Source organism: Bos indicus x Bos taurus, chromosome 10 (assembly GCF_003369695.1).
Source record: "Bos indicus x Bos taurus breed Angus x Brahman F1 hybrid chromosome 10, Bos_hybrid_MaternalHap_v2.0, whole genome shotgun sequence".
Lineage (NCBI taxonomy): Eukaryota > Metazoa > Chordata > Mammalia > Artiodactyla > Bovidae > Bos > Bos indicus x Bos taurus.
Window position 1 is genome coordinate 30,842,653 of NC_040085.1, and position 22,747 is coordinate 30,865,399.

The window sequence follows — 22,747 nt, forward strand, 5'->3', positions numbered from 1 at the left end:
TTTTGATTTGATTTCCATAATGATTAGTAATACTGAGCATCTTTTCATGTGCCTATAGGTCATCTGCATTTCCTCTTTGGAAAAATGTCTATCCAGGTCTTCTGCCAATTTTTCAATCAGGTTTTGTTTTTTTGATAGTGAGTTGTATGAGCTGTTTATATATTTTTTATATTAACCCCTTAACAGTTTTGTCATTTGCAAATATTTTCTCCCATTCAGTAGGTTGTCTTTTTGTTTTGTCAATGGTTTCCTTTACTCTTTAAAAGCTTTTAAGTTTAATTAGGTCCCATTTGTTTATTTTTGCTCTCATTTCCTTTGCTTTAGGAGACAGATCCAAACAAATATTGCTATAATTTATCTCAAAGAGTATTCTGCTTATGTTTTCCTCTAGGAGTTTTATGATTTCTGGTTTTATATTTATGTCTTTAATCCATTTTGAGTTTTTGTTTTTTTTTTTAAGAAAATGTTCTAGTTTTTTTCTTTTGCACGTAGCTGTCCAGTTTTCCAGCACCTCAGATATTAACTTTTAAAAATAACTTTATTCAGATATATTTTTACACACCATAGAATCCACCCATTGAAAGTGGTTGAAAGTGATTCAGTGATTTTTTTTTTAATATATTGATAAAGAAAGCTGAGCGCAGAAGAATTGATGCTTTTGAACTGTGTGCTGTTGGAGAAAACTCTTGAGAGTCCCTTGGACTGCAAGGAGATCCAACTAGTCCATCCTAAAGGAGATCAGTCCTGAGTGTTCACTGGAAGGACTGATGTTAAAGCTGAAACTCCAATATTTTGGCCACCTGATGCGAAGAGCTGATGGATTTGAAAAGACCCTGATGCTGGGAAAGATTGAGGGCAGGAGGAGAAGGGGAAGACAGAGGATGAGATGGTTAGATGGCATCACTGACTCAATGGACATGAGTTTGGGTGGACTCTGGGAGTTGGTGATACCTGGCGTGTTGCAGTTCATGGGGTTGCAAAGAGTCGGACATGACTGAGGGACTGAACTGAACTGAAATGAAAGTTGTATAGCCACTGCCACAGTTAATTTCAGAACATTTTCATCACCCCAGGAAAAAACCATGTACTTACTGGTACTCAGTTCTCTGTTGCCTCCTAGCCTTAGGAAACCACTAACTTACTTTGTGTCTTTATAGATTTGCCAAATTCTGGGCATTATATATAAATGGAATCATAAATATATAGGCTTTTGTGCCTGACTTCTTTCACCTAGCATATTTTTGAAGTTCATTCATGTAGCATGTGTCAGTACTTCATTCCTTTTTATGGCTGAATAATATTCCATTAAGTGTATACGTCACATTTTGTTTACCTATTAATCTGTTTTGACATCTTTTTGCTGTTATGAATAATACTACTATGAACATTAATGTACAAATATTTAAGTATCTATTTTCAGTTCTTTTGGATACATACCTAGGAGTGGAATTGCTGAGTCATATGGTAATTTTATGTTTAACTTTTTGAGAAACCACCAAACTGTTTTCCAGAGCAGCTGCATCATTTTACTTTCCCCCAAGCAATGTATGAGAGTTCCAGTTTCTCCATATCCTTGCCAACACTTGTTATTTTTCCATAATAACTATCCTGGTGACTGTGAAGTATCTCATTGTGGTTTTGATTAGCATTTTCCTGTTGACTAATAATGTTTAGAATCTTTTCAAATCCTTGCTGGAGAAATTTTTGTTCATATGCTTTGCCTATTTTTAAATTGGGTTATTTGTCTTTTTGTTAAGTTTTAAGAGTTCTTTATGTATTCTGGTTCAGTTCAGTTCAGTCAGTCGTGTCCAACTCTTTGTGACCCCATGAATCACAGCACACCAGGCCTCCCTGTCCATCACCAACTCCCGGAGTTCGCTCAGAGTCACGTCCATCAAGTCAGTGATGCCATCCTGGCTACTAGGCCCTTATCATAGAAGGAAATGGCAACCCACTCCAGTTTTCTTGCCTAGAGAATCCCGTGGACAGAGGAGTCTGGTGGGCTGCCGTCTATGGGGTCGCACAGAGTTGGACATGACTAAAGCGACTTAGCAGCAGCAGCAGCAGCAGGCCCTTATCAGATACAGAATTTGCAAGTATCTTTTCCCATTCTGTAGGTTGTATTTTTTCACTGTCAAGTATTGCTTAATGCACAAAATTTAAAAATTTGTGTGTACAATAAATGTTTTCTTTTCTTGCTCAAGCTTTTGGTATCATAGCTAAGAATTTATTGCCAAATCCAGTCATGAACATTTACCCCTATGTTTTCTTATAAGTTTTATAATTTTAGTTCTTGTATTTAGATCATTGATTTTTTTTTTAATTTTACATTGGAGTATAGTTGATTTACAGTGTTGTGTTAGTTTCAGGTATACAGCAGAGCAATTCAATTATACATATATCTATTCTTTTTTCAGAATCTTCTCCCATATAGACTATTATAGTGTATTGAGTAGAATTCCCTGTGATCTACAGTAGGTCTTTGTTGGTTATCTATTTTACATGTAGTATTGTATATATATCAATCCCAACCTTCTGATTTACCCCTCTGCCTCTCATTGATCCATTTTCAGATCTCTCTTTTTTTTTTATGGTGTGAGGTATGAATTCAGCTTTATTATTTGGTGTAGTTATCCAGTCGTTCAGTATCACTTGTTGAAAAGACTATTCTTTCCCCAGTCTTGGCCCCATTGTTGAAAATCAGTTGTCTGTGGGTATATGGATTTATTTGTTGACTCTATTCTGTTCCATTGATCATTGTTTATTGTTATGCCAATATCATACAGTTTTGATTACTGTAGCTGTATAGTCAGTTTTTAACTTGTGAAGTGTTGTTATCCAACTTTGTTCTTTTTCAAAATTGTTTTGACTATCTGAAGCCCTCTGCATTCCCATAGGAATTTTAGTATTGGCTTATCAGTTTTCACAGCAGTGAAAAGAAACAGCTGGGATTTTTATAGGACTTGTGTTGAATCTGTTTATCAAATTTGCAAGTGTTGCCATCTTAAGTCTTTCAATCTGTGAATATGGTATCTTTCTACTTACTTAGATATTGTTTAATTTCTTCCAACAGTTCTTTAGTTTTTGGCGTAAAAGACTAGCACTTGTTTTGTTAAATTTATTCCTAAATATTGTATTTATTTTTTTGGATGCTACTGTAAATGGAATTGTTTTCTTTATTTCATTTTTGGATTAAGCACTGCAAATATATTGAAATACAATTAATTTTTGTATATTGACCCTATTAAGAGCTAAGTAAAAGAAATTTTATAATTGGAGTTATTTTATAATGTTACAAAAAGTTTAATATTCTTATATTCTTATTGTTTATCCCTTCCATAAAATTCCTTAAATTTACACAAAACAATAGTTTTGTTTCATAAAACCCTAATTTTTGTTACAGGGAGAGAGCCTCAATTGCATTTGTTTAAGAGAATAGCATATTTATTCACATGTTTGCTGTGGTAGAGCTGAGGGAGTTATTTTTCCTAAATAAGAAAGCTGTCAAGTGGTATTTTAAAAATACAGCCTGTGTCTTGACCACCTTCAAAATGTGACAGTGATTCTCTGTGGCTCCATTATGTTTCTAATGAGACACCATTGGAGTTAATCCAATAATTAACTCTTTTCTTCCATTTTGTGAAGTTGAGGAAGAGCTGTGTATTACCAACAAGATACAGGAGGATCCTAAATATCTTCTCTCATTTTTAAGTCTATTTCAACAGAATGCTGTCCAGTACTTTCGATGTGCTTATATTCAGTATTTCTAACATACTTAATGTATTGGAGTTTCTTGTAGGAAACTAAAACATTAACTCCTCCCCCCCCACTTATTTTCTTTCTCCTATCTAATAGAAGTCAGTCCTTACAAGTATTTCATTGCCACTTAAAAACCGAACAAATATCTTTTAAACAGATTTGAAATCAGGAAAAAACTGAAAACAGCCAAAAAGAAAGAAAAGAAAGAAAAAAAGAAAAAGCAGGAAGAAGAGCAGGAAAAGAAAAAACTGACACAGATTCAAGAATCTCAGGTAGGACATACAGTAGTCCTTATTATCCCAAGAGTAATACCTCTGTTTTGAGTGTGTATGTATGTTTATGTAAAAGATGGGTTTATATTATAATCAGCTTAGGTCAGTTAGTGCGAGACTGTTTATGTGGTGTCTTCATCTTGTAGGTTTCATTAATCTCTGGACATATCATTTCACCATTAGCTGTGCTGTTTAACTCCTTGGGAATTCTACTGAAGTCTGCATGTAAAAAAGCAGCTCATTTGGTGTGTGAGCATTCCTTAAGGGAAAGTTGGTAAACTTCTTGTCCCAGGTAGCTAAATTGGTTATGATGTTTACTCAGGTGTATGTCATCCTGGACTTGGTAACAAATGTAGCCGGGAAAATTAGTTATCTCTGCGTTTATAACAAAAAGCTTTACTGACAGTATTAACAAAAGTTAGCTACAATCTAGGGAGTCCTTTCGGAAAGTGTTTACGTTGATATTTCTTTGGCTTTCTCTTTATTAGCCAGGTAAGACAGGACTGACTATACTGCTCAGTCCTCTTTGTCCACAAGAGGATGCTGTCTCCCCTTAAGCAAATTTCAGTTTCTGCAGCCAATATAGATTCACATTGGAGAACTGAATTATTGTTAGTTACAGAGAATGTTCTCAGCTATTGGTGAAGAGAACCATCCTATATACCTTTCCCTTCACAGGTAACATCCCACAACAAGGAACGACGCTCCAAACGGGATGAGAAACTAGATAAGAAATCTCAAGCCATGGAGGAACTAAAGGCAGAGCGAGAAAAACGGAAGAACAGAACAGGTAAGTGGGGAAAATACAATGGCTGCTTTGTGTCTTTGATCATATGATTTGACTTCCCAATGCCATTTTTATCTCCCCGCTCACCCTTTTAGCTCTCAAGTATTCAGTTCAGTTTAGTTCAGTCGCTCAGTCATGTCTGACTCTGCAATCCCATGAATCGCAGCACGCCAGGCCTCCCTGTCCATCACCAACTTCCGGAGTTTACTCAAACTCATGTCCATCGAGTCGGTGATGCCATCCAGCCATCTCATCCTCTGTCGTCCCCTTCTCCTCCTGCCCCCAATCCCTCCCAGCATCAGAGTCTTTTCCAATGAGTCAACTCTTTGCGTGAGGTGGCCAAAGTACTGGAGTTTCAGCTTTAGCATCAGTCCTTCCAAAGAAATCCCAGGGCTGATCTCCTTCAGAATGGACTGGTTGGATCTCCTTGCAGTCCAAGGGACTCTCAAGAGTCTTCTCCAACACCACAGTTCAAAAGCATCAATTCTTCGGCGCTCAGCTTTCTTCACAGCCCAACTCTCACATCCATACATGACCACAGGAAGAACCATAGCCTTGACTAGAAGTTCCAAACACAGAGAATAGTATAATAAACTCATGAACCCATCCTCCAACTTCAGCAGTCAGCTCATAGCCAGTCTTATTAAATCTGTACTGCCTCGGCTGCACCAGGTCTTAGTTGCAGCATGTGGAATCTTTAGTTGCGGCATGTGAACTCTTGAGTTTCAATGTGTGGGGTCTAGTTTCCTGACCAGGGATTGAACCTAGGCCACCTGCATTGGGAGTGCAGAGTCTTCGCCACTGAACCACCAGGGAAGTCCCTCTTTGGGTTATTTTAAAGTAAATCTCAGCATCATCACATTTCAACCATAAATACTTCAATATGTATTTCTAAAAGATTAGGACTCTTAAATATAACTACAGTACCATTACCACAGCAAAAAAAAGTGACCAATATTTTCTTCCAGTCTGTAGGTTGTCTTTTCATTTTATTTATGGTTTCCTTTGCTATGCAAAAGCTTGTAAGTTTGAGTTGGTCCCATTTGTTTATTTTGCTTTTATTTCTATTGCCTTGGGAGACAGAGAAAACATTGGTGTGATTTATATCAGAGAATGTTTTGCCTGTGTTCTCTTCTAGGAGTTTTATGGTGTCATGTCTCATGTTTAAGTCTTTAAGCCACAAAATGGTGATATCATTCTTTCATCTACTATCTGGTATACTTATATAAAGAGAAACTTACCAGCTGTTCAGTTAACACCAGGGACATTTTGTATTTACTAGTTCTCAAAAGAATGAGATAGTTCCTTAGCAAACTCCAACTGTAACCAGTGAGATTTGTTTGTTTTGAATATCTTTGGGAACCCATGGATTTTTAACATACTTTATGTTTTTATTCCATTGCAGTTATTATTGTTGAGACTCAAATTGTCTTATCTTCAACCAGTTGTAGCCTGAATTCTTTGACAGGAAACAGAGGCCTTAGTCTTTAATAATCCAGTGGTCTTTCATAGCTTTCTTGCTTTCTGGATTTAGAGTCAGCCATTTCTCTAAGGAGCCCAATTCATCTTTGTGCTTTGGGGTGGGTTTTTTTCTCCCTCATAAGAAATTGCATTTTAACCATAATCTAGACACAAGGAATGCTACTGGATTGGTTATTACTTCTAAGTCTTTTTGATATCCAGAGCTAGGATTTTTTTTTTTATGATAAATTCATTTTGAGCCTCATACTAGATATATCTGTTTCAAAACTAGGATGCCAAGGTTGTTTTGTTTTGTTTATGCTTTATAACAACTTTCTTGAGGTATAATTAAGGTACCATACTGTTTACTCATTTAAAGCATACAGGGCCTTTAGTATATTCACAGCTGTGTCATAAAGCTCAATGAGTTTTCAAATGTTTCATTACTCTAAAAAGAAACCTCATATCCTTTAGCTGTCACCCCCTCAGTCCTGTTATTTCCCAGCCCTAGGCAATCACTGGTCTACTTTCTGTCACTATGGACTTGCCTGTTCTGGACATTTCATATACATGGAATCATACACTATATGGTCTCTTGTGTCTGACTTCTTAGCATGCTTTCTAGATTCACCATGTTGTAGCATGTATCATACTTCTTCCTTTTATGTCTGAATAATGTTCCATTATATGTCTGTACACGTTTTATTTGTCCCTTCACCTCTTGAGCGACACTGGATTGTTTTCACTTTTTGACTGTTACAAATAATGCTGCTCTGAGCATTTATGTGTAAGTTATTGGGTAGACAGGTTTTCACTTCTCTTGCCTATACACTTAGGAGTGAATTGTTGAAGCATATGGTAACTTTGGTGTTGGAGAAGACTCTTGAGAGTCCCTTGGACTGCAAGGAGATCCATCCAGTCCATCCTAAAGGAGATCAGTCCTGAGTATTCATTGGAAGGACTGATGCTAAAGCTGAAACTCCAATACTTTGGCCACCTCATGTGAAGAGCTGACTCATTGGAAAAGACCCTGATGCTGGGAGGGATTGGGGGCAGGAGGAGAAGGGGACGACAGAGGATGAGATGGCTGGATGGCATCACCGACTCGATGGACATGAGTTTGAGTAAACTCCGGAAGTTGGTGATGCACAGGGAGGCCTGGTGTGCTGTGATTCATGGGGTCACAAAGAGTCGGACACGACTGAGCGACTGAACTGACTGACTGATGGTAACTTTGTGTTTGACCTTTTGAGAAACTGCCAGGCAGTTTTCCAAGAGACTTAACCATTTTGCATTTTCACCAGCAATGTATGAGCGTTCTCCCCTGTTTTCACATCCTTACTAACACTTGTCATTGTCTTTTTTATTATAACCATCTTAGTGGGTATGAAGTGGTATCTTATTGTGGTTTAGATTTGCCTTTTTCTAATGACTAGTGATATTGAGCATTTTTTTGTATGCTTCTTGGCCATTTGGATATCTTCTTTGGTGAAATGTCTAGTCAAGTCCTTCGCCCGTTTTTTAATCAAGTTCTCTGTTTTTTGTTGTTACTGAGTAGAAGGACTTCTTTAATTATTTTCAATTTTAGTCCTTTATCTGGTATATGATTTACAACTGTTTTCTCCTGATCTATAGGTTGTCTGTTTCCTCTTAATAGTGTTGTTTGATGCATAAAAGTTAATTTTGATGAAGTACTATTTATCTTCTACTGTTTATCTACTTTTTTTTCTTTTGTTGCCTGTGCTTTGGATATCATATCCAAGAAATCATTGCCAAACGCAGTGTCATAAAGTTTTCCCCCTATTCCTTCAAAAAGCTTGATAATTTTAACTGTTACATGTAGATCTTTGATTCAATTTTTTTGTATGGTGGGAAGTAAGAGTCTACTTTTTTTTTGTCATGTGGGATATCTAGTTTTCCCAGCACAAGGTTTTGAGATGACTGTCATTTCCCTATTGATTGGTCTTGTCATCCTTGTCAGAAATCATCTAACCATAGATGCAAGGGTTTATTTCTATGCTCTCTATTTCATTGGTCTGTATATCTTTCAAATGACTTTTTCAGAGTCACTTGTTGGGAGTTCCTTGGTGGTCTAGTGGTTAGAATTTGATGCTTTCACTGCCTTGGCCTATGTTCAATCCCTGGGCAGAGTCCTGAGATCCCACAAGCCAGGTGGCGTGGCCCAAAAAAAAGTCACTTATTAGAGTTCTTTTTGTGTGGTTGTGCCATCAAGTGAATACTTTGTTTCATTTTATTTGTGATCTGTAGAGATGATATTATTATTATTTTTTGTTTTATGATTATATAAAATACAAGGTTCCAAAGTCAAACTTTCTAAATAAGGTATGTTCACAGAAATATAGCACCTATACCCTTCTGTTTCACTCCTTGCCTCCCTCCCATAGTAGGCAGCCTTCCTTTTTAGTTTTTTAAACAAAAGGAACAGATTCACCTTCCATCTTGAATTAATGGTAGCGCATTATACACACTTTTCTCTACCTTGCTTTTTTCACTTACTCATACATTCTAGAGATAACTCCTTAGGTCGAGCAGTGGTTGGTAGACTACCTGTTTTGTAATGATTCGACTGGAATACAGCGATGCCCATTTTTCATAATTGTCTGTGGCTGCTTCTTGTCTACAGTAGCAAAGTTGTGTAGTAGATACAGTAACCATATGAAGCCCATCCTAAGATATTCACTATCTCTTCATTTAAAAAGATTTTCTGACTCAGGATGCAATGTAATGGTTCAGCTTGGCTCACTCCTTGTTTCGCAGCTGCAGGGTGGCTCACTGGGTCAGTGTGCTAGAGGTGATTCAACCACTCGCCTTTGCAGACATTTGGGTTGTTTTCAGTCTTGTGCTATTACATGTAGTGCTGTAAATTCAAAATAAGATTTCCCTGAAAGACGCTGAAGACATCTTTAGTTTTTCTTCATTTTTCCTGTCCATCTCCAAGTGTCTTGAGAACAATAAAAGACAAGTGTCTGCAGAGTTGGTGTCCCTTTTTGCCCACTTAGTGACTATCTTCCAACACCCCCCCCCACCCCCTTTATTTTTGTCTGCTGGGGCTTGACATTTGGTGTGATTTTAAACTTTCTGCTTTCTGGGTAACTCACTTGTATAGATAGCCCAAGTAATCACAATCCAGGCCAGAGATGATGGAGCTATCTATTAAATCTCTTTCTACATTCCAGTCCTTTTTTTCAGAGATGAAAGATGTTTCAGTTTCTTATTGAGAAAACCTCAGTAAACATTTCCTTTTTTTTTTTTTTAAGCTGAGCTCCTCGCCAAGAAACAGCCATTAAAAACTAGTGAGGTGTACTCTGATGACGAGGAGGAGGAGGAGGATGACAAGTCCAGTGAAAAGTCAGACCGCTCATCCCGAACAACGTCATCTGACGAGGAAGAGGAGTAAGCTGTGCACATTTTGGTCTAGTAGTCCGGATGGGTGGGTTCTACGGGGAAAGGCTTAGTGTAGTTTCCAAATATCTCCTCCTGTTTGGTGACAAACTGTGGTCTGGTCAAGTACCCTGAATTGCTGAGCTGAGTTTGCGAGCACATCAGCCAAACAGGCTTCTGCCTTTGGCTCATAGGCTGCGCCCCTGAACATTTCATCAAGATTTGGCAGGCGGGAATTGCTTTCATGTCACCCTTGGATTAGCCAAGAGCTTCCCTTGGTTTTCTTTCTATGATAGTGGGTTATCTGGGCTGGCAGCCTCATTCGAGACAGTTCACAGTCCTGGTTAGGAACAGGATTGTAGTCCCACTTTCCTGTTGCTTCATGTATTTCTCCTGCTGTATGAAATCACATATACTTTGGTGAAGTTTTAAGAAGTTGGTATTTTTTATTTACCTTGATCTGTTAGTACAATGAACAGTTTGCCCAGCATCCTTTGTTCCTCACAGGAAAGAAGAGATCCCTCCAAAATCACAACCGGTCTCCTTACCAGAGGAATTGAATCGCGTTCGATTATCACGGCATAAGCTGGAACGTTGGTGTCATATGCCCTTCTTCGCTAAAACAGTCACAGGATGCTTTGTACGGATTGGCATCGGAAACCACAACAGCAAACCAGTTTACCGGGTTAGTATTTCTTTCCTTGGACAGTTGTAGGATGTTTTAAATATAATGATTCTTAGCTAAGAGTATGAACTGCTGAACAGACCTGTCACTTTTCTGCTAGCATTTGATGGGAAAATAGATTGCAGCTGAGATTTCATTAGATTAGCCACAATCTGAGGCAACCAGGGATCAAGCTGACCTGCTGCCAGGAAGAGTACTTGGAGCCCAAAAGTTTAGATTTAGAATGATTTTCTGTATCCTTCCATATAAAAGCAAGACAGGAGACATTTATGAAGTCTTTGTCAGGAGTTATGTAATCTGGAAGATTTATTAATTTGAAAAATAATGAAAAATTTCCACATTACATACTAAGTGACTTCTGGAACAGGGAGTTATATTGAGGTTTAAAAAGTAAACAAAACCTTCCAGCCTATTGAGATTATTTTGTGAGTTCCAGCTCTGCTTCTGTGGCCTGGATGACTGGAAAGAACATAGCTGGTTGGTTTGTTTTTTCTTTTCTTTTTTTGTTTGTTTTGTTCTGAGTTGTTTGATTTTAACCTGTGTTCACCCCCTTGTGTGAGGACCAGTGGCCATGCCACGTCCCAGAAACCTTGGCAACAGAAACAGACATCATGGTCTTCACATTTGATTGATAAAACTGACGTCTGAAAGCCAAGTGCACCCCCAATAAGGCAGAATTAAGTTAGAGGGGAATTTGCCAATGGGCCCCACCAAGCTAACTGCATCCTCACTTACTCTGGGCACAGGTGCTTTGCTGTCTGAGTCCTAAGCCTGAGGACGGTGCCCAGAACACCTTGAAGCTGTGGGGCTCCTCTCAGTTTAGTGTCACTCATCTGCACTCAGGCAGATGAAGCCAGAGGGTGGGGTGGAGGACTTCGAACGAGTGTGTTGTAACTGGTGTCTCTGTCCTCACTTAGGTTGCTGAGATCACGGGTGTTGTGGAAACCGCCAAAGTTTACCAGCTTGGTGGCACCAGAACAAACAAAGGGCTACAGCTACGGTAGGAGAGGTGCTTCCGTGGCCGATTCTGTTCCCACTGCAAACAGGCATGGCCTGCTGGGGCTGTTGTTTGCTCCCAGTGTTCTCTTTCTTATAATACTGTTTGTGTCCCCACCAGGGGCTTGGAGGGAAACTTGTGTTCCGCCTTTGCCTATAGGGAAGGTAGGAGGTAGCTGTCTCATAGGGGATGTTGAGTGCTGGAACACGTAGAAGGAAGACGATCACAAGACCCGCTCCTCCCAGGGTCCTGCAGGCGTTCCTCAGTGAGTGTGGGCAGGAGGCTTGCTTCTGGTCCTGGCTCCGTCAACAACTAACCTGATCTCCCACAAGCCAGGTCACCTTTTTGGATTTAGTTTGTGCCTCAGTAACTTGATATTGACTGAATGCTGGCTACGTGCCACAGTTGTAGGCATCAGGATAGAGGTGAGAACAAAATACACAAGTCCCTACCTGCTTGGAGCCTGAAAATTCTAAAGGCCCCATATGGGAAGGAATAGAAGTAGCTTGCCAGGTCACTACAGATAGTGGGTCACAGACACACCTCTGCCTTGGCCTTATTTGGCCTCTGTGGTCTCTCTGTTCTCTTCTCCCATTCCCATCATTTCTCCTGGACTGTTGAAAAGAGCCAGTTGGGTTAGGCAGTAGTCATGACATGCTAAGAGTGACTGTCCCTGTGAGGCAGGCACTGACTCACGTGGCTGGCACAGGGATCAGTAGAAAGGCAGTGTTCTTTCTCTCTAGGGATAGAACCTCCTTGTCATTCGGATACCTCCATAACATTTCATATTCTTGATGCCAGTTGACTGTGACCGATTTTATTGTAAATGGACTTCTGAAGCACTGGCTAAGTCTACTTGCTTCCAGTGCTCACACTGATGCTTAATCATGGCTGCTCTTTAGAACAGCCTGGAAGGTTTTTTGTTGTTGTTTGTGTTATTTCAGTGGCTGGTTCCTACTCCCAGAGATTCTAATTCAGTTGATCTAGAGTGCTGCCTTGCCATTGGAAGTTTTGTAAATCTTTGTAGATGATTCTAAAGGGTGGCCAAGATGGAGGCCCTTGGAGATAGGCAGTGTGGAGTCTGGAGGGATTGATCTGCTGGCGCTGCAGTCAACATGGCCCTTCCTGAAGCTGCTCTTTTTCATGCAGGCACGGCAGTGACCAGCGAGTGTTCCGCCTAGAGTTTGTCTCAAACCAAGAGTTCACTGAGAGCGAATTCATGAAGTGGAAAGAAGCGGTGAGTGAGTAGACAGCACCTCCCTAGCAGTTGTTCATGAAAATATTGACAGAGCCTCTTTCCCAAATTCTTTATTATAAACAACCCTTTTATTGCGTTTTGGTCCAGATGTTCTCTGCTGGCATGCAGTTGCCCACTCTAGATGAAATCAATAAGAAGGAATTATCTATTAAAGAAGCTCTTAATTATAAATTCAATGACCAGGACATTGAAGAGGTAAGAAACCTCGTATCCCAGAGTCTGGAGACTCATCAAGAGCCAAGTGTTAGAGAAGATCATGCCTGTCTTTTCTTTCCTGTATTTTGACATTTTTGGCTCTACCACTATTGCATGAGGAAGAGGGAATTCTGTTATTACTACCTTAGAATTTATAGTTCATCAGGATTTTCTTGTACACTGTCACTTGAAATCACAGCCTAACAAAGTAGATTCAGGGCTCAGGGATCTCTGTTCTTCTGCTAGGCTTGGTCCTTCAAGAGTTTCCTTTCTCCAAGACATTTTGGTAAAATGGTTTGATCTCTGTTCTCTTGGACAGAGGATAGCCTTACAGTACAAGGCCCTTGGGCTGCTGCTGTTTATTGGTGCATGTTCCTTTGCGCTAGCCAGGAAGACTCTCTGGGACCCTGGAAGCAGCATAGTACCCCTTGGAATGAACTCGCTCTGGGTGTGGGGCATGGCACTGCCATAGGAAGAGCAGCCCTCTTTTAACTATCTGCTTACCTCCACAATGGGCTCACCTGTCCTGCCTACAAAAGTAGTTTAGGAATACCTCACTGCTGGTATCTCCTCTCTGGTACAGATTGTAAAAGAGAAAGAAAGATTCAGGAAAGCTCCACCCAACTATGCTATGAAGAAAACGCAGCTTCTGAAGGAAAAGGTGAGGACTTGTGTTGGAACTTCTTTCCCTGTCCTGCAAGGAGATACGGAAACCAGACTTGTTCATCCTCTGCCAAGTCAGTAGTGGCAGGATTGGGAGAAAATGCAGGGCTTGACTGTAAGCATCACAGATTTTCTTAGCATCTGGGCAGCATCCCTTGGCTGTTCTCCTTTCTCTCGGTGGAAGCTGATCTTGCCCGTTCCATTCTCCTCCCCTCCTCGTCACTTTAGTTTCACGTGTAATAAGATAGGCCCCAGGGCAGTATCAGCACTGGGCCCGAATAGACGAACGATACTGCGCAGCCCCACCATGGCAGGTGGCTTTGTATTCTTCATGTCAGGGTGGGGTGAGCCTTGTTAGGGTGAGTTAGCCAGGCGGGGCCTGGGTTCTGAGGTGTTTGTTTTTGCTATTCCTTCATACCTCCTGTCATTTGTTCATCATGTAAGATATTTTGCCTGTGTTGGAAGGAAGGGGACACTTGATACCGAGCTGGTCATAGCCAAAATCTCATGCATCTCTCTGTGTACAGGCCATGGCTGAGGACCTGGGGGATCAGGACAAGGCCAAACAAATCCAAGACCAGCTGAACGAGCTGGAGGAGCGAGCAGAGGCCTTGGACCGCCAGCGGACCAAGAACATATCTGCTATCAGGTGTGCTTCAGAGCCTGTTTTGATTGGGCTCCTATCCTTGGTCCACAGTTATCAGGCGAGCTGTGGCCTTGGACGTGCTGTGCTCCAGTGGCTCCACATATCTGGGGTCAGGCACCACGGTTCCCGCCCTCCTTTCACAGCCCACTGACTCATCCCTTTTCCTCACCCGCAGTTACATCAACCAGCGGAACCGGGAGTGGAACATTGTGGAGTCTGAGAAGGCCCTTGTGGTGAGTGAGACAGCTTGATCTAGATCACTAAGTGTAGTTTTAATTAATAAAACAACATGTAATCTTTTAGTATATTTTCTTTTAATTATTAAAGTAGCATGTACACAACACACACATAGTCTGTCTGTACACATACAACTGTGTAAGGCATTATAATAAAAAGCAACAGTCTTCTGTGCTAACCCCTCCCCATCTTTAGATTCTATTCCACGCATATTTATTTTTATCAGTTTCCAATTTTTTTGTTGTTACTGCTCCCATAATCTGTTCTGGTGTTCTTGAAGGGAAAAGGCTAATAGACAGCCTTTGACTTTTTCAGGGCCTTGCAAAGACTGTTACTTATATGCATGCTTATGATAAATGAGAGGTGTGGGCGGGCAGGAGATAGAGTTCTGTAATACATGCTCTCTGTTTCAGGCTGAAAGTCACAACATGAAAAACCAACAGATGGATCCCTTTACCAGGCGACAGTGTAAACCTACCATCGTTTCTAATGTGAGTGCCTAAAGAGGACATATTTAGTCAGGACCTAGATTCTGGGACATAAATGAATTCCATTAGGAGATTAATAAGAAGTTAAAAATAATGTTGTCTTAGTGGGATTTGCTTGCCTCAAACACTTGGGTCTGGACGCTTCCTTTTTTATCTTACTGTAGGACATACGGGTAGTAAAAACCTGGCATGGACTTTAGAAACCTGTGGACTACAGTGCGCTGCCAGGGCAGGTTCACCAGTGCAGCACAATGAGGAATGTGTAGGCTAGGTTGCCTGGCAAGGGCCTGGCTGGGCTGGACTTCAAAGCTTTTAACTGTCCCTTTTTGTAGCCTGGAGGAAAACCCCACTGGACTGCTGATGGGCCTACTGTAGTGCTTGTGTTAGTGGTGGTAGGTGGGATAGAAACTGGTGGTGGGACTGTGTGAGTGTTGAAGAGTCTCTAAAATAACTTCCTTGTTCTCTCAGTCCAGAGACCCAGCTGTTCAAGCTGCCATATTGGCCCAGCTGAACGCAAAATACGGTTCTGGAGTGTTACCAGATGCTCCAAAGGAAATGAACAAGGCAAGTGTAACACTGAAGCTCGGCCACTGGCCTGTACACCAGAGCAGGCACTTCCTGGTTTGGGCTTGATTGTCTCCACCTGGAGGAACTTGGCGTCCCACTTGCAGTCCTGTCTTCATCCTCATTATTTACAAATGTAATAAACAGCTACTGAATTTTGGTCAGATGACATAAGTTCTGAACCCAACACCACTACTTCATGAAACCCCTGACTGTGGCTTTAGGCAGCTGACCTCTAGCCTTCTAATCCACATTTTCTCCTATGTAAAGTGGGGTAATATATACCCTGCCTGTCATAGGACAGTCAGGAGTAGATAATATGTAAGGATGAGACAGTTGTAAAAGTGAAAGCTCCGTGTAAACTGAAATGTTAAACCAAGAGAAACTGCCCATTTAGAAGCCATTTTCTGCCTTTTCCTAAGGAGCCCAAACTCCCAGAAATTCCGGAGATCTTGGGTCAGGGGGGATTTGCTGTCTTGAGCCTACCCTTTCTGCCCTCACCCAACGCCATGAACCTTCCCTCCCCCTCCTCTCAGGCTCAGAAATAAAACCTCTGTGGACTCTCCTGCCCTCCCTCTGAGAGAAGAAATCAGAAGAGTCTTTAATAGGAAGATCTAATGAACTTGAGCAGCAGTTTTTACCATTAGTGGTTGCTGCTTCTTTAAGTCTAGTTGCATTTATCCCTCTATAATTAGTTTTTCTCTTCCCATTGCAGGGTCAGGGAAAGGATAAAGATTTGAATTCTAAATCAGCCAGTGATCTCTCAGAAGACTTGTTCAAAGTACATGACTTTGACGTGAAGATTGATTTACAAGTCCCCAGCTCAGGTAGGTGAAGGTAGAGATTGGTCATGGCCAAGGACCAGGGTGGCTCCATGACTCTCAGCCAGCAAGGAGGCCTGCTTTTGGGAAAGAAATGGGGATGTCTAGTCACCTGTGTTTATGGAGGCCAGAGTAAGATAGGCTGCAGGTCCATCTTGAGAGGGAACAGGGACACTACCTGGAGGAGTGAAGCCCAAGACCGGGGGGCCTCAGATGCCGGTTTGCTCTTCTTTCCTGTAGAATCAAAGGCCTTGGCCATCACCTCCAAGGCTCCGCCGGCCAAGGATGGAGCTCCGAGGAGATCTCTGAACTTGGAAGACTACAAAAAACGACGAGGGCTTATCTGAGCACGCCCAGCCTGCTGCCTCTGACCCCGCATGCCCATCACAGTGTCCCACTTTTCCTCCTTTCCTCTGATTTGCCCTCACTGGGCTGGAGCAGCAGGAACTGGGAAGAGACTCTAAACTGCCAGTCATCTGTAATATAAACCATTTGCTGTATAGACTTCCCTGGTCTGCAACATCTCCACCGACCCCCCAGGACCCACCCAATGTGAACCTGGGCTCTCTTGGGCTTTATCCATGTCTTTAGATTTGTGTTTGCCTTTTTCTTTTTTTTTTTTTAAACCACAGTTCATTGGCCACTCTGCACGCATTCAGTATTACCGTGGAGCTGGGGTTCCTGCTGGAGCCCCCAGCAGCAGCACTGGGCAGCATCCTGTGCAGGATGGCCCTGGGCCCAACCATTGAACATTTGGCCCCCGGCCCTGGTGGGGGGTGGGGGCTGGGCACCCACAGTCCCGTCTCCTCTCTCTCATCTTTCTCTTCTTCCGATCTTGTGGAAGAAGGGTTTTGAAAACCCAGTTTAATTTCCAAAAAGTGTACATTTGTGGGGAGGGAGGGGGTCTATTTGAGAGAGAGTGTGTATGTGTGTATGTGTCTGTAAGTGTGTGGATTTTTTTATCATTTTTTTAAAATGCAGTACTCTTTGTATCTGTCTGTCATGGGGCTATAGCTGTTTCAGATTTTTTTCAGCTGTACTTGAGCATCTGAAACTGCAAGAAAGAAACTCATTAAATGTGATTCTTCTTACTAAACAGTCCTGACTGCTGTAGCTGTGTAACTTCTCCCCCACCTCCTCTTTCCCATCACCCTCCCACCTCGGAGAAATCTCCCCAGTTTGGCCCCTGCCCTGTCAGCTGTGTCCTGGCAGGTGGGAGGGAAGCCCATGGCTAGGTACTAGGGAGGTACAGGTGTCTTGCTCAGCCCATGTGTTCAGCCCACAGCTTCTTGGCTGAATGTAGAGTGTGTCTTTTCCCCGCCCCATGTACTTGTCTCTTCCTAGTGATTCTGTTTTGCCGTTTCAGCAAGAATAATATTTTGTTCTGTTTTTTAAGAGAAAGTATTCAACATGAATGTGGAGAGAACGAACACAAAGATATAGGTTGCAGATGTTACAAGCATGTGCAGTTCTGTGTGTGTGTATACATATATATGGTAAGCATATATATTGTTGTGCAGCTAGGGTGAAGCCAGCAAAGAAGTATGTATGTCTTTATAAAATGTTTGCAAAGAGATAAGCTGACTGCTTGATAATCATTCTCAGGTGTAAAGCTCCAAGTGTAAATAAAAGTGGCATTTAACAAATCTTTTCAGAACAAAGTACAGCTGACTATATAAAACAAGAACTAAGCTAAAGGAAACAGCTGAGAGCTGCTGATTCCCACAAGAGGGAGAGGAATCTCAAAGCCCTGCCTTGTATCTCTTCACCCTACTTTCTATAAGAAAGTGGGATGATGGGAAATCATGGATTAAGTTGTATTTAAACAAAAAGGAACTTGGTAACTCTTTTGGGTTTAGTAGAGCCTCAGTGTTGCTTTAACTTAGTTTACACTTTTTTTATTTAAAAAAAAAAAAACAGCAATCAATGTTTTTTTTAAAAGAATTGTGACTGTAAAATGGATAAATGACTGTAACACAGCTGTATGGTGGCTGTGACAGTTCAGTTGGGCAAAGGAGTGGTGGTGGACTCATTAAAATCATATATACTTGAATAGTCCATTGACCAAAACTCTTTATAGACTGTTGTGTAAATGTGGAATCACAGACTGTTAAACATTGCCTGGACTCCAGAAGAGTCCTGGAGGCTGCTGGGACCTCTCGTGTCATGACAAACTCGGACTTTTTCTTTCTTGTTTTAAAAGACACGAAATGATAGAATCCATATAATTTGCTGGAGACATTCTGATCCACCATATAGATCTGTATTTAGTATCATTTGGATTTGGAGAAGTGTCGGTTACATTATGGCTGTGTAATAAAGTTTTTATTAAAACTGCATCACACTGTAGCCACTGTGCCACTACCTCCCCACACGCAGCTGCTGAAACTTTCGTTCTGAGACTCCAGAAACAGCAGGGAGCAGAGCCAACCAAAGAAGACCGACAGTTAACTTCTCACCTGAGTAGCCCATTTTGGTGATTGGAATCAAGACTGAGGACTTGTCTGCAGTCTCAACTGAGGCAGGGCCTCTGAACTGAGATCTTGACCAGGCATAATACATGGGCTTTATCCCACCAGCGGAGCTGCTTGGAGGTTCGAGGTGCCGCTTGTGCTGGGGAAGGCAGCAGGGGCCCACTGCTCCACCCCCACCCCACCCCCAGGTGGTTTCAGTGTTGAAGGGTGTGGCACCTAAAACTGCTTTATACATTTTTCACTTCCTTCCAAGAAGCAAAAAGGCCAATGTCCGTATGCCGAGCTCATGATGTATAGAGGTCTGTTTGTCTGTCTTGCTTCTGACAGGTGCAGGGAAAGTCTTCCTGCCTACAGCTTTCCTTCAAAGAGAATGCTTTTGTTTTGTTTCTGTGAAGTCCTGACCTGTCACTCAAACTGTACAGATATTTGTAAATAAACTTTATGCCCTGTTTTAACAAGGGAGTCAGATTTAGTCCAAAGACTGCATCCTGAGTGGCAACTCTCGAAGTTATGTTTTAAAAGTCCAGGAGAGCCTCTCTCACTTGATTTCCCTCCCTCCCCCTACTCTTAGCCCTGAACCACCACCACCCCCAAGTGAAAGTGGCTGCTGTTAACTCTTCAGCTACCCAGTTCCCCAGAAGCCTCTCTTAGACATTGGTTGCCTAGAGCCAAGGCAACCTCCAACTGGCCTAGTTTACTTCCTACGTTGGGAGATACCAACAAGCTCTAACAGAACCAGATAGGACCCTGATACACTGCCTAACCCTAGTGAGAGTGTCGCCCTCCTACAGCTTTCAGTTGGCTGAGGTATAATTTCTTTGTTAATTTGTTTTCTGCCTGTCGTGAGCATGAAGGGGGACCCAGGGCTTGTGAGTATGGCTCTGGAATACTGATATCCTTCCCTTAGGGCCCCAGCTGGGACATCTGTAAGGCTCCCTGCCCTCACTACATGAGGCTGTGTCTCAAACCTTTCTAGACCTGGGAAGGTAGCGGGTGGCAAACGCAATGGTACAAGCCCAGTCCAGGCCTGCCTTTGATGTTGGGAGCCCTGGGGCTCACCTAGCAACTGCATCTAAGGAGGTTTTCTTAAACTCCCTATCACACCAGCCACCTGATTGTTGGAAGCAGGGGGCTCCTGGGCCCTAGAGAGCAGAGATTATAGTCCAGCCTAGAGGACAGCCTTGTCTAGTTATTTCCCAGGGTTCTCTGCTGTGAGGCAGCCACTGGCTGTGACTGCCTTGGGTGGAGGAATGCAAAGGGGAGAGGGGTGCAGGGTCTATTGGCTATCTCATGGTAGTGGCGTTCAGGAATGGGGAAGTCACAGGCCTCCAGCTCAGATACTTTCATGTGACTTACCTGACTAAAGTGGGCAGCTGAACTGCTTTGGGGAGGAGAGGTTTGGAGGGAGCAGCAGCACTAGGGGGTGAGGGCAGAGGGGCAGTCTGCCTTCCCTGTACGGTTCCCCAGGCTGGCCCCTAGGGCCAGTTTCTTGGCCCAGAATAGGGGCTTAGCCAGTGCAGCACAGGCATATTGAGGGCTTGCAGATTACGCTTTGGACTTGAGGGAGAGTCTAAAAGTCACAAGGTAAGTGGGCTCAGTGCAGCATTCATGCCCCAGCTCCATCACTTAACTACCTAGGGCTGAAGCTGGTTAACTCTTCTAAGCCCATTCCCCATCTTTAACATAAAATCTGTCTGGAGCCTGTTCACGATTAAGTGTTCCTTTTCCCAGTAAAGGTTCGATAAGTGCTGTTGTCAGAGAGGCCATTAGGCCTCACAGGAGAGACTTGGAGCAGAGTGGAGGGGTGGGGGTGGAAGGGGCAGTGTGATGGAATGGGTCAGAAGCCACAGAATAGACCCAGTGTCAGCGGAGGGCATGAAGCTCCAGAAGCTGGAGCACTTGGCCCAGAGACTCAGCTGGCTCCCACCTAGGAGAGTGTGCGTGTGTGTGTGTGCACTTGGCCCAGAGACTCAGCTGGCTCCCACCTAGGAGTGTGTGTGTGTGTGTGTGTGTGCACTTGGCCCAGAGAGCTGGCTCCCACCTAGGAGTGTCCGTGTGTGTGTGTGTGTGTGTGTGTGTGTGCACTTGGCCCAGAGACTCAGCTAGCTCCCACCTAGGAGTGTGTGTGTGTGTGTGTGTGTGTGTGTGTGTTGAAGGGTGGGAGGAAGGTCTAGAAACTCTGTCTCCCTATGGAGGTTCCAATGATCACTGGGGCTGGCCAGGAGAACTGTCCAGAGAAGGACAGCTGCCTTTTGGTCCCAACTTGCTGTTGCTATTTATCCTCTGCAGCCCCAACACACACCACACACCCTCTTTACTGATGGTCGTTCTGAAAGCATCCTCCTGCTCCCAGCCCTCACTGGCTCCGGAGGCCTCCACCTCACCACTGCCCCTGGGGACTCAGAAAGACTGTGAAGCCTCACCTCCCCAACACCACAGAGAGTAATTAAAACACAAAAACCGTGTCAAACTGGAAAATGAGTGTAAAGAAGTTCAACCAAGTTCCAATCTTTTTCATGATGACTTAATAGCATCTTCAGAATATCACTTTTTGTCTCTTTTAGCTGTCCATGACCCTGCATTTTCCCCAGTGGTTCAACGGTCTGCCTGCAATGCAGTACATGCGGGTTCGTTTCTGGGATGGGAAGGTCCCCTGGAGAAGGAAATGGCAACCCACTCCAGTACTCTTGCCTGGAGAATCCCATAGACAGAGGAGCCTGGTGGGCTACAGTCCATGAGGTCACAAAGAGTCAGACACAACTGAATGGACTTCGCAGGCGCAAACGTACGACCCTCTGTCGCTAAATTCATGCGGGAACACATCTTGCTCAGTCATCAACACATCCACCTCTCCTGAAGCACAAGTCTATCCCCATCGATTTTTCCCTGGAGAACTACTCTTCAGGTCAAAGACTCTACGCTCAAAGGTCACCTCCTCCAGGAAACCTTCCCTGATTGCCCCTTCCCGCTCCGGTTTGGGAGCACCTAGGCTTCCCTAGGGCGGCACACACCACGCTGTAGTACTGTTATCTGTGAGTCTCCACCTCCACCCTGGGACCTAGTTAACGCCCAATAAACGCAGTGGAGGAAAGGGGGGCGAGACCAGCTGACTGCGTTCTGGGATTTCTGACCCCACCCCTCCCCTCTATCGTGTCCCCAGACCGCAGCGCACGCAGGAAGGAGATGCGGCGGTGCTACGCCGCCTGCAGTAGACGCCCAAGCTGTCCGTCGTATGGGTTCAACCTGAGTCCGCGAGTAAACCGGCCGTGGCAGATGGGAGCTATCCCCTCACGGCCCCGACGAGTCAACAGCTTCGGCCTCTGTTCGCCCACTCGCGACCTCACTGACCTTGGAGTCCAGGTCCGAGTGCCCCACGGGGCGATGATCACACTGCCTGCACGTGCATGCGCTCGCCATGCACCTCTCCAACCGTGGACCCCAGCCGGGCGCGCGCCCGGGCAGCTTCTCCACACCCGCCCCGCACCCGCCGTTGGGAGCTGGGGCCTCAGATTACTCCGTGCTCCTGGCGGGTTGCGTGAGGCGCCCGACTGATGCCGAGGAGGAGCAAGCATCAGTTCCACGGACCTGAGGCCTGCGCGCCGCTTCCTAGTGGCTCCTGTTTCCACCTGGCCACTGGAGGCTCTCTGCGCACCCCGGGTGGAGGTCACGCTGGCAGGCAGAGATCACTAATATAATTAGGGGATGCGCCCACCTGGGGCGGGGAAAGATCTGGAGGTACCCTAGTAGGGATGTGGGGGACAGAAAGACTGCATCCCTGACCTCAGACACTACCAGTCCCCTCTGCCTCCCCTTGGCCACTGGCAGAGATTCTGAGGGTTCTGAGTTTTAGAGAGAGGGAGGAGGGGGAACCACAGGAACACAGGCTCCTGGGAGGGATGGGAAACCTTGTTTCTGAAGTGTGTCAGGAGAGAAAATGTTCTTACTGAGCATACACAGGTGTGGTGACACATTTTGACTGTTTTGGAGGAGGGTGATGCAGAGGGTGGCAGGTCAGTGAATGCTGCTAGGTCCCAAGTT

General features: G+C 43.6%; 1 protein-coding gene across 1 annotated transcript in view; it reads left to right on the forward strand.

Moving 5' to 3' along the window:
• The window catches only part of RTF1 (RTF1 homolog, Paf1/RNA polymerase II complex component), a 46,828-nt gene extending 27,664 nt beyond the window's left edge, over positions 1-19,164 (forward strand). Inside the window, exons 5-18 of the mRNA XM_027553593.1 lie at positions 3,917-4,031; positions 4,710-4,821; positions 9,558-9,693; positions 10,189-10,366; positions 11,284-11,366; positions 12,513-12,600; positions 12,709-12,816; positions 13,400-13,477; positions 14,007-14,128; positions 14,301-14,358; positions 14,776-14,853; positions 15,319-15,414; positions 16,130-16,241; positions 16,476-19,164. Of these exons, the coding sequence (XP_027409394.1) occupies positions 3,917-4,031; positions 4,710-4,821; positions 9,558-9,693; positions 10,189-10,366; positions 11,284-11,366; positions 12,513-12,600; positions 12,709-12,816; positions 13,400-13,477; positions 14,007-14,128; positions 14,301-14,358; positions 14,776-14,853; positions 15,319-15,414; positions 16,130-16,241; positions 16,476-16,582 (1,471 nt within the window). The 3' untranslated portion in view covers positions 16,583-19,164. The remainder of the gene's footprint in view (positions 1-3,916; positions 4,032-4,709; positions 4,822-9,557; positions 9,694-10,188; positions 10,367-11,283; positions 11,367-12,512; positions 12,601-12,708; positions 12,817-13,399; positions 13,478-14,006; positions 14,129-14,300; positions 14,359-14,775; positions 14,854-15,318; positions 15,415-16,129; positions 16,242-16,475) is intronic.
• The last annotated feature ends 3,583 nt before the right edge of the window (positions 19,165-22,747 follow it).